At 39.4% G+C, this 12500-nt stretch overlaps 1 protein-coding gene across 1 annotated transcript in view; it reads right to left on the bottom strand.

The window, feature by feature from the left end:
* Positions 1 to 1330: 1330 nt before the first annotated feature.
* The window catches only part of LOC123510879, a 26996-nt gene continuing 15826 nt past the window's right edge, over positions 1331 to 12500 (bottom strand). Inside the window, exons 2-4 of the mRNA XM_045266332.1 lie at positions 5626 to 5749; positions 4824 to 4909; positions 1331 to 4013 (exon numbers count right to left, since the gene is read on the bottom strand). Coding sequence (XP_045122267.1) covers positions 3798 to 4013; positions 4824 to 4909; positions 5626 to 5749 — 426 coding nt within the window. The 3' untranslated portion in view covers positions 1331 to 3797. The remainder of the gene's footprint in view (positions 4014 to 4823; positions 4910 to 5625; positions 5750 to 12500) is intronic.

Here is a 12500-nt window from a genome sequence, read left to right as displayed (position 1 = left end):
GAAGGTTTTATAGCAGTAGGTGTAGTGGTTTTTACATGGTTGCTTGTTGAGGTTATGCTAATTTACTTCCTGTACCATGGCGCGTTTCCATACTCATTCTGCTTTACTATTTGGTGATTCTCTACAGCTTTAGAAACTCATAGGAGGATTAAAAAGTGAAGACTGTGGCCATTCTTTTTACCTCCATAGATCCTTCCTAATGTCAATAAAATGGTCCATTGGTACACAAATCTCAAGGTAAAAATAAGTCCCAGTACTGAAGCGATTAAGGTAAGTTGTTTGGCTAGTATAGGTGAAGGAAGATTCCTCCCCACCCCCTCATTGTCGTAGTAGTAGAAGTAGTAGTAATAGTAGCAGCAGCAGCACTATCACCACCATCATTCAACTAATTCAGAGCACAAAACGTAAAATGAAGTGAAAGTTGATAGTTGATATGAAAGTTGTAGTTTTCAGCCTGACACGAGTAATAGCGCACAGTGATGAGTGAGTGAGGCGGCCTGGAGAGCGAGCCCCTTGCTACACTGACGTATCTATAAGGCATTGTTCCATATTCTAATGACAGCAAACCTTCCTTCACTATATTCCTGATCCTTTCACTATTTCTGTACCACACATCGCTGCTCTTGTGTGTGTGTGTGTGTGTGTGTAATATGCGTGCGTGTGTGCTCTTCCGCTGCACACTTTACCAAGAAACACGCAACTTTAGTGTAGTTTCACCAAACTTTAAACACAAAACGCATCCCTTACATCCCAGACAGTCTTACCATTAAGATGCCATTGCCCCATTGCTCCATCCTCCCTTCGTGGGGTATTTTAGCTCTTGTCCTCAGCTCTCCACGCCGCACTGTTTACCTTTCGAAGCGTTACTGAAACATGAAGAGGGCACGTTGTTGCTATTGGTTCAGCGATTACCTGTGTGGGTTCCAGCTTCTCACGATTCTCTGATTTTTTTTTGTGTCCATGCATTTTTCAGCATCATCAACTGAAAAAGACATGTAGAATAATTATCCATACCACGACACGTTTTTATATTCATTCCGGCTACTATTTGGTGATTTCATACAGCTTCAGATACTTATGTGGGGATTAGAATAGTGAAGACTGTTACCATTAATCTTCTGACCTCCATAGACCCTTCTTAATGTAAATAAAATCGTCTAATGATACCCAAACTCATGGAAAAAATGCGACCCAGTACTGAAAGGGTTAAAAGCAAAAGTTTCACATGCATGGTTAGGCAGACAAAAACATTACTGGGTTCGTTACTAAATATCACAAAAATAGTCACAGATAGATTTTAAAATGCATGACTGGAAGAAATAAAACACCATTGCATGACTGGAGTCATTTATAAATTTGGACACGAGTTCTTTACTACATACATAAATATATAAATCTCTCTCTCTGTCGCTATTCATTAACACTGTAATATTAGCAGGACGTCATCATACTGTCGAGTACACATTAACAAACTACTACCGAGAGGAAAAATATAAGAAAAAAAAAAAAAAAATTGCCACGGTCCTTCCTTGAAAATTAGACAAAGGAGAAGACTATTAATATTTCTCTGCCTTAAAAGCAATGATTAAAAATGTGAATGAACTAAGAAAAATGTGGAAATATCTGGTAATTAATGGTAAGATGATGATGGTGATGATAAACAAAGCCAAACGTTACATTACATAATTAAGATGATAATTACAATGATTAAAAGAAAACTTGGCGCTGGTGAGGTACGAGCGTAATGCAATGAACGAAAACAATTAAATGCAATGAAACTATTTTAATGCAATTGTAAAAAAAAAAAAAAAAAAAAAAAGAAAAGAAAAGAAACTAGAAAATAAAGCAGAATTAGAAAGGTGAATGTAATCGTAATGAAAATATAATACGAGAGAGGGAGGCGTGTGTAAAATGTGGACAAAATAATGAATAAATAAACAAAATAAAACATATAAAAGATAAATGTAGCTATGATAATTAAAAGGTAAATGAGGGAGGCAGTATAAATAGAAAAATACTGTTCTTATCATCCACTTTGCCTTATCATGTTTTAGGTAATGGTTTATCTTCCAATGTCTCACTAAACACTTAAAAAACCGATACAGGATACAGGCACTGACACGCCACGCCACGCCACACCTAGTCTGATACATGGCAGTGATATATACAATACTGCATACGGGTGATACATAGCAAAATATACGTGCAAAATAGTCCTTCAGTATACATGGAGGTATATGTATAGTATAGGCTGGTATAGGATGAGACTTAGTTGCTCATTTGTCAGCTATGTATATGATAAAGTATACGTGATATGCGTGTAGTAATCATTGGTGGGATGGTTCGAAAAATACGTAAATAAAAGGGAATCGTTAAACATTGTACATCTGGTATCCATTTGTAAACAATAGGCTGGTGTAGAGATGAAATTTTTTTCCTTTAAAGTTGTCAATAGAGCAAAAAAAGAATAATAACAACAACAACAATAATAATAATAATAATAATAATAATAATAATAATAATAATAATAATAATAATAATAATAATAATAATAATAATAATAAAACACACACACAGCTCCTATAATGGGTTACAATCTTTATCATAAAACACACACACAGCTCCTATAATGGGTTACAATCTTTATCATTTGGTTTAAACTCTACATCCTTCCGCCTCCCTGGTCTGTCTCGCGCTCAGAGAGAAAGAGAGGGAGTGGAGGGCTCAAGTTAATACTCTATTGGGTGACGCTTAGGGCCCCGGGTGAAGGCTGGTTATAAGCAGACGGCGATGAGGTAAAACAGAGATATGTGAATTGAAGATAAGGAGGATAAAAATTAAGTGAATAAAGCAATGAGAGTGTAAAGGAGATGAGGAAAAGTAAATATGTAAGTGAATTGGAGAAAAAGGATAAAAATGAAGTGAATAATGCAAAGAAGGAGTACAAGGGAAGTGAAGTAGAGACGAGTGAATTGGAGATAAGGAAGATAAAAAATTAAGTAGCTAATGCAAGGAGAGAGTATAAGGGAGATGAAGCAGAGACGTGAACTGGAGATAAGGAGGATAAAAAATGAGGAGAATAATGGAAGGATAGAGAATAAGGGAGGTGAATAAAAGTATATATGATAACTGGAGATAAGGAGGATAAAAAATGAAGTGGACAAAGCAAGAAAAGAGTGTGAGGAGAAGGATGAAGCAGAGCAGATGTGTAAATTGGAAAGATGAAGAGGAAGAAGACGAAAAAAAATGTGAATAAGGAGGGAAGAAGGATAAAGAGTAAGATGAGAATGCTGTGAAAATAATATAACAAAGAGAATACATAATAGAGGTGAACTGGAAGGATAAGGAGGAGGAAGATGAAAATTGTGAATAATATGTGATAATAAAAGGAGGAGGAAGGGAAAATTGTGAATATAAAAAGGAAAAATTCATGAGGAAGAGATGAAGAAAGAGAATAAAAAAAAGTGAAGGAGTTATTGACAGATTGAAAAAAAGAAATAAACAAAACAGATGTAAAAAAAAGATAATGAAAGACAAAGCAACAAAAACAGGATAGAAAGACACTGATGTAAGAACTGAGAGAAGATAAAAGAAGAAACAAGAGGAAGTGAGAGAAAGAAGAGGAAGGAAGGGAGAGAGAGGGAGGGAGGAGGAACAAAGAACAGGTTGAAAGAGAGAAGAGTGGGATAGAGTATCACGAGAGTGAGAGAGAGAGAGAGAGAGAGAGAGAGAGAGAGAGAGAGAGAGAGAGAGAGAGAGAGAGAGAGAGAGAGAGAGAGAGAGAGAGAGAGAGAGAATCACCAGTAGTCCCCGTCTTGCAGTGCCTGGAAGAAGCTGAACACAACACAAGTGAAGTATATCCAGACGATGCTAATGAAGAGGACGATGCAGCCGACGATGATGGGCAGAGGGTAACCGTGGGAGTTAATGAGGGCCAGGATGCCGCCAGAGAACGCCATCACCATGTTGAGGAACGTGAAGAAGACCCAAGGCAGCAGCAGGAACCGTCTCTTCTGCAGGAGTGGAGAGGGGTCACAATCACACAGAGGATTTATTATTTATTTTTTCATGTAGAGGGAAAATCTGTTTAGCAAAGAATTTATTTTATATATATATATATATATATATATATATATATATATATATATATATATATATATATATATTTTTTTTTTTATGGAATAGGGGAAGCTGGCCAAGAGCAACAAGAAATAAAAAGAAAAGGCTCACTTGATAAAAAAAAAAAAAAAAAAAAAGACTAAACAAACAACTCCACTTAGATGCTAGTCCCCTGAAGAATCTCAAATTTATTGTTTATGCTGTTAGATATGATTACTTTATGTGTTTTAACTCCTTCAGTACCATGACGCATTTTCATATTAATGTTGCTTACTATTTGGTGATTCTATACAGCTTCTGAAACTTATATAGGAATTAAAATAGTGAAGACTCTGGCCATCAATCTTCCAACCTCCATAGACCCTTTCTAATGTAAATAAAACCATCTAATCATGCTTGAATCTCAGGGTAAAAATATGCCCCACTACTGAAGAGGCTAACGATAAACTTATTCTTTCTGAAGTACAAGAATATTTAGGTTGTGACTGCAATGGCGAGGTTAATTCAATGAAGACTTTGCATTGAACCCAACCCAACCTAACCTAATCTTACTAATAGCACAAGAATAACTTAAGCTAAATCTTTAAACATTACTATCGCGTATGGGCTTGAAACTGCATACCATTTTAGTTGCATATTTTCACTTCTCGTCCTGCATGTGCCAAAGAAACAGATTACTATTATCATCAACATTATTTACGTACTGTGCGGACGCCGTGGATAAGGAGCAGCGATGAGATGATGTAAATACAGGCCACCAGCATCAGGATAGCGAAGAAAATGTAGGCAGCTGAGGAGAACAAGAGAACACCGTCACATATTGCTATCCATACAAAATATCACGTACTTATTGCCACCCAACTCAAGAAAAATGAATAAATAGGTAAATAAAATAAAAACAAAAGGAAAAGGTACAATAGTTCAATAAGCAATGTAAGAATGAATCACTCACATCTTCAGGATACAATACATACACTGGTTTAATGAAGTTACCGTGAGAATTCAACATTTTCTTTGTTCACACGTGGAATAGTACAAGGGTGACTTACACGTTTTCTTTTGACTATTGTGAGCGAGAGGTGAATTTGAAACCCCTACTGAAATGTTTCGAGGAGGAGGAGGAGGAGGAAGAGGAGGAGGAGGAGAAATAAGAAGAGGACTCTGGCCATCAATCTTCCAACCTCCATAGACCCTTTCTAATGTAAATAAAACCATCTAATCATGCTTAAATCCCAGGGTAAAAATATGCCCCACTACTGAAGAGGCTAACGATAAGAAAGAAGTCAAAAGGCAAAAGGCAAGAGCAAAGGAAATAAGAAAGACGAATAAAACGAGATACAAAGAGAAAAAGAAGAGAACAAAAAGAAGGAAAGGAGAATAAGAGTAAAAAAAATAAACAAGAATCAGAGAAAAAACAATATAAAATTCGATTCGATGAGGTAGTAGTAGTAGTAGTAGTAGTAGTAGTAGTAGTAGTAGTAGTAGTAGTAGTAGTAGTGAACGTACCAGCATCAGAATCAGGCTCCACGATGCCGAACGTGACAGCATTGTTGAATTTGAGCCTCTTGCGTGTCTCCTTGATGTTGATGAGACAGTAGATAGCCATGATCAGCTGCCCTACGCCGATCAACTGAAACACACACACACACATAAGAACTTTAGTACAGACACTGACTTCATCTCCGTAGTCTCCAAGAAGAAGACGAAGAAGAAGAAGACGATGAAGAAGACGAAGACGGACATAAAGAACAAGAAGAAAAACGGAAGAAGAACAATAATAAAGAAAAACAAGAAAAAGACGAAAAAGAACATGAGGAACAAGAAAAAACTGAAAAAGAACAAGAACAAGAACAACAAGAACAAGAAGAAGACGAAACAAGAAGAAAAGGAGGAAAAGAACAAGTCTAAAGCAAAACAAACAGCCGAGAGACACTAGATTACCACTAAAATATGTAAAAGGGAAACGAGACTAGTGGGTCACAATAATAAGCAATGTTAAGACTGTGATTAGCAGGAAGGTGATATAGTGGCAGTAATCTGACGCGGAGGAGGAGCAGCAGGGAGAAGGTTGAGAAGGATGGGGTGTGTTAGAGAGAATTGAAGTATTACGCTGTCACATATATGAGGTTAACCCTATAAATATCCTGTTTTTATTCTTTTTTCTTTATGTTTGGGTTTAATTTATGTGCTCTAGACTGATAATTATTATTTTTTCATGTGTTTTGTTGTTGTTGTTGTTGTTGTTGTTGTTGTTGTAGTTGTCTTGCGTAATATATGATAATAGGACACTACTACTATTTCCTCTCTTCCTCCTCCTCCTCCTCCTCTTCATCCAACAACAACAATAACAACAAAAACAACAACGGCTACATCAACAACAACTATTACTACAACTAGTTACTACTACTCCTCCTGCTCCTCCTCCTTTAAACTACTTCTATTACTGTCCTACTACTACTGTCATTCCTTCTCCTCCTGCTCCTACTACTACTACAGGCACCAACACCACCACTCCTCGTCTCCCTCTTACTACGACCACCACCGCCACCACTCCCCCTTCTCCTTCTAGTGGTACCTTTTAAACGGACGAGCAAGTGACAACCTCGACCTGACATAAGTATTTACTAGTCTACGCGTCAGTGAAGCTGGAGACATGCAAGACGTGGCACAGAATTTATTAAGAGTCCATCTGTAGCAGCTATTAATTTCAGATGCGTACTGCCTGCCTGCCTGCCTGCGTCTGTCTCTCTCTCTCTCTCTCTCTCTCTCTCTCTCTCTCGTCTAAATAAACATTCTCGGGATTCGCACCACATTACTTCACATTCTCGTAACACTGAGTACGAGAGAGAGAGAGAGAGAGAGAGAGAGAGAGAGAGAGAGAGAGAGAGAGAGAGAGTACAGCTATACTCTTTGCCCGTCAGACTTCAATATGCTAACGAAATCAACGCTCTATTCAACAACACCAACAACAACTACTACTACTACTACTACTACTACTACTACTACTACTTTCTTTTCTATATCCTTCTATATTTTTGTTCTTTCATTCTTTTCATCATTCCTTTTTATTTTTCTCATTTCATTCCACCCTTTTATTTTTCTTTACATGTTCGTTACTACTACTACTACCACTACCACTACTACTACTACTACTACTGCACATAGACACATCCTTACCCAACACAAACATCTCTCTCTCTCTCTCTCTCTCTCTCTCTCTAATGTAGCGTGGGCTGGCATGCAAAAAAAAACTGGCCTCCTGCAAAAGTACTACGCCCGAACCTAACCTCCTTCAGGCACCTGCTGGGACACAAACAACCCAGGACCATTACCCCCTTGAGGAGCCCCGGGAAAGAAGAGCCACCCGTCAGGAGCCACAAAGGGACTAAATGGTAATGGAATCTGACCCTTTGTGTTTGGTATTCAACTCCTTATACTTGGGCTCCAACCCTTTAAACTCTCCTTACAGATCCCAGGCGCCTCTTTTACTAGGATTAGCTTATATGGTATGTGTGTGTGTGTGTGTGTGTGTGTGTGGGATGTGCGTTGGTGTTGGCTCGTGTCTCTCTCTCTCTCTCTCTGTGTTTGTGTGTGTGTGTGGCCTTGTACGTCCCTGAGAAGAGGATTACGAGCCTAAAATGGGTGAGAGGAGGTGATGAGAGGAATGAAAGCATGGCGGCGGAGGAGGAGGAGGAGGAGGAAGAGGAAGAGGGAAGGAGGAGGACTTACAGGGGGTTAAAAGATACACGATACACTCTTTGCAAAGCCTCTTGTTGCCACCCGACACTCCCCCCGGCCCTCGTAAGCCCCACCCTATCCTTCCCCCATCCCTCTTCCAGCCCTCCTTCTCCCCCCTACCGTTGCGTAATATCACTGCACTCGTCTTGTCCTTACACATTGGGAGTGGACGCCTCATGACATTCAAATCGCTGTTCTTCATTAACTCAGAACAGCCTTTAAGAGTGATAGTATTCTATTAACTTATTCATTTGTGGGTTTATTTGGTCAGTGTTTCGTGGTGTGTGGTTTAGTAATGGTTATAAATGGTGAGGTATTCTGAAACGCTTTGCTCTCTCTCTCTCTCTCTCTCTCTTTTCCAAGGCCACAAAAATGATTAGCAGGGTTTTCAAGTGTTTCTCCAGTTAATAATGTAAAAATCTTGTCACAGCCTCTAGAATCATAAAAACACCTCAAAAACTCGTGCCAATTTAATTAAACCCTCTTGAAATAGTGGAGGTGAAGCAGAAATGTTTGAGAATAAGAGCCTAAATTTTGAGTCTATAAGGGAAGCGAACGTAGATTTGTTTGCTTTTATGGTTTTTAAGGAGAAACGCGTGAATAAGTTTTTTTTTTTCCTTTTCTAATCGTAAAAAAAAAAAAAATACAATAAAGACTGGAGAAAAGGGAGAATATTGGTAATGCAATAAAATATAACCTAATTCTCTCTAATAAGAAGAAAAGACAATACAAAATAACTTGAAAAAAATAACAATAACGAAAGGTAAAAAAAATTAACACACACACACACACACACACACACACACACACACACACACACACACACACACACACACACTAAAACCCAAAAAAAAAAAAAACGGCAACAAAAAAGCAAATCCAGAAAGTCTCAAATAGCTAAAGGAACGATTAAAGTTTGTCATACGAGCCGAGACGAGCTACCGGGGTACGAACTATCCTAGACACGGGCGTAACTCGAGCCTGGGAGCCACTCAATCAAAGAGCCACTAGCCTATTGAGAGAGAGAGAGAGAGAGAGAGAGAGAGAGAGAGAGAGAGAGAGAGAGAGAGAGCAGACAGACACAGACGAGACGAGACGAGACAAGAACAAATATAAAGTATATAATTAGGCGCGTGGGAGAGATAAAGGGAGAGAGAGAGAGAGAGAGAGAGAGAGAGAGAGAGAGAGAGATAACTAGGTCAACACACATACACTCACTTCTCTCTCTCAAGCACTTAACGCTTTGCAGAACCTCCTCTGTTACTCAACCCTCCGCAGAACCATCTCTGTTTCTCGTTTTCATTAACATTCCTGTGATTCTCTCCTTCCTCTCTCTTCTGGGAACGTAACTGATTAACTTTATGACCACTATGGCGTTCTTTTCAGCATAATACATTGTTATGGTGATTGTTATGGTAAAAATCCCTTCAATACTGGGACACATTTTTACCTTGAGATTTGTGTATGATTAGACCATTTTATTGACATTAGAAAGAGTGTATGGAGATCAAAGCATTGATGGCCATAGTCTTCACAATTTTAATCTCCCACATAAGTTATTGAAGCTGTATAAAATCACCAAATAGTAACCAGAATGGATATGGAAACGTGGCATGGTAACTACTCGAGGTTAAATAGGAAAAATATTTGTTATACATTTTAGGATCTCATACGATACGAGGTACAAGTTTACATTATTAAGTTTACTATCGCTTCTAGAAATTAATGAAACGTTAGTGGTGTCAGTTCAGAATGTAATCTATCCGCTAATACATCTGTTTGAACTCAATAAACAGACGTGATGCATGTTACCAGTATAAATTCTAAATGCATAACTGAGGGCAAAAATGTTTGATCGAATATTTGAATCTATCCAATCCTTTCAGACTGTAGCTATATTTTTATTCAATACAATAGGATAACATTGATCGTAGGAATAAAAGTGTCATACTGTCATTAGAAGGCAAGAAGGTTGAGGGAATAAGTGAATAAATCGAATAAATAAATGAAAGGCAGACGAATAACTTGATACATTCTGGAGCTGAGCGAATGATTTGATAAATGTATATGTGGTAAATCATAATATTTTCTTCTGGAAGCCAAACTCGTGGGGGTCGAGTAACATTTCCTAAAATAGATGATGTACTGCATACAAGCAAAACACACAACTGCTCTCTCTCTCTCTCTCTCTCTCTCTAACTGCGTCAATGTCTATATAGCATTAAAGAAAACGTAAAAATTCTTTATTACTTCATCTCCTTTCCTCATGACCATAACCTTATCTCCACCATTCCACTCATCACTGCAAAACATGCTCTTATCCACACAACACAGAAAATCACGCTACATTACCACCAAACATTAAGAAAAACGTAACATTTCTTCCCCTCCCTTACCGCCATAACCTTGTCTCCACCACTCCACCCATCATTAGGAAAACCACCAAAACATAACACAGATACAACAGTACATCAAGCATTAAAGAAAACGTAAGCCCTTTTCTCTTTTAACACGCGGGCGGCAAACATTCTTTCTCTCTCTCACCACCATTCCACACATCACTAGAAAACATCTCCACCAAAGCATAACACAAATACAACATTATAACATCGAGCATTAGAGAAAACTTAACCCATTCTTTCTTTTAAAGCGCGGGCGGCAAACATTTTTTTCTCTCTCACCACCATTCCACCTATCCCTGGAAAACACCACCAAAACATAAGGAACACAGACACATACAACATTACATCAAACCCATACTCTGAAACGCTTCTGCCTGCACCTTCACTATTTCACAAAGGCTGAAGTTGATCCTACACTGACTTCTACATGTGTTTCTATGATTAACAAGATTTCTACACTATTGACTAACGAAATGCTCTTGAGAATAGGCTGACAATCTCTGTGGCCTCTGATGCAGTCGTGGTGAGATAGCAAAGCGTTTTTTAACCCTTCTGAACCATGACACGTTTCCATATTCATTCTGCTTGCTATTTGGCGATTTCATATAGCTTCAGAAACTCATGAGGGGGATTAATATAGTGAAAACTGTGGCCATTAATCTTCAGACCTCTATATTTCCTGCTTCATGTCAATCAAATGGACTAATCGTACACAAATCTTAAGGTAAAAAATGTGTCCCAGTATTGAAGGGGTTAACGCGAGGGCGGCAAACATTCTTTCTCTACCTTATCCTCATAATTTAGAAACACCTCCACCAACGCATAACACACACACACACACAACATTACACTATTAGAGAAAACGTGACCCATTCTTCTTTCTCTAACGCGCGGGCGGCAAACAGCGCATCCCTTCACCCACTTTGTTTGTCCCGCCCAAGCTGCGCCAACACAGTCAAGATTTATGAAAGTTAGTGTTGTGTGAGGTGAAGGCGCGGGTTTTAGCAAGGCTTTAGTTACGCAGCGCTGTTCGTCGGTGCCTAGAGACGCAGAGCTGAGTGTTGTGAAGGCGCTAGTGGTTCTTCCCAGAGAGAGAGAGAGAGAGAGAGAGAGAGAGGTTTATGGTTCATCTTTGTATGCGTTTCTTTTGTTTCTGTTTGATCTCTCTCTCTCTCTCTCTCTCAGCATAAGGAACAAAAAAGTTACTACGCAGATGAAGACACGGAGAAAAGAGGAGGAGGAGGAGGAGGAGGAGGAGGAGGAGGAGGAGGAGGAGGAGGAGGAGGAGGAGGAGGAGGAGGAGGAGGAGGAGAAGAAGAAGAAGAAGAAGAAGAAGAAGAAGAAGAAGAAGAAGAAGAAGAAGAAGAAGAAGAAGAAGAAGGACATTAGCGAAACATATCATAAGGAGTGCCAAAATTAATGCCAGAGAGAGAGAGAGAGAGAGAGAGAGAGAGAGAGAGAGAGAGAGAGAGAGAGAGAGAGAGAGCCTAACCCACCGATGCCAACGTTTTTTTTTACCTGAACCACTGCGAAAAGTTTGTGTGTTTGTGTGTTTGTGGCGGCAAGGACAGAGTGCCGACCTACCCAACCCCCCTTCCTCCTCCTCTTTCTCTTCTTCTTCCTCCTCCTCCTTCTCCTCTTCGCTGGGGTTAAGAAAAGTAAGGTTAAGTAGAAGTCATCAATGTAATGGAGTGTAACGGATGTTTTAAGAGAAAGATAGCGGGTTGGCAACACTGGAGGAGGAGGAGGAGGAGGAGGAGGAGGAGGAGGAGGAGGAGGAGGAGGAGGAGGAGGAGGAGGGGACTGGCAATAGTGAAGGGTGTGAGAATGGATGAAGAAGTAGAGTTTAAAGAAGAGGAGGAGGAAGAGAGAGAGAGAGAGAGAGAAGAGAGAGAGAGAGAGAGAGAGAGAGAGAGAGAGAGAGAGAGAGAGAGAGAGAGAGAGAGAGAGAGAGAGAGAGAGAGAGAGAGAAGAGAGAGACTGAGAGAGAGAGAGAGAGTAGAGAGAGAGAGAGAGAGAGAGAGAGAGAGAGAGAGAGAGAGAGAGAGAGAGAGAGAGAGAGAGAGAGGTGATGTCATTCTCAGTTCCATGGTGCCAACTACTCTCTCTCTGGCACTCCTTTTATTGGCACACCCTCCTCCTCCTCCTCCTCCTCCTCCTTCTAGTTGTCATCAATCGAGCCGCCTCTTGTATACTTTTCTTCTTTCTCCTCCTTCTCCTTCGCCATAAACGAAAATAAAC

The sequence above is a fragment of the Portunus trituberculatus genome, chromosome 30 (assembly GCF_017591435.1).
Source record: "Portunus trituberculatus isolate SZX2019 chromosome 30, ASM1759143v1, whole genome shotgun sequence".
In the NCBI taxonomy this organism is placed as follows: domain Eukaryota; kingdom Metazoa; phylum Arthropoda; class Malacostraca; order Decapoda; family Portunidae; genus Portunus; species Portunus trituberculatus.
Note: the sequence above shows the minus strand (reverse complement) of the source record. Positions and strands in the feature narration are given on the sequence as shown.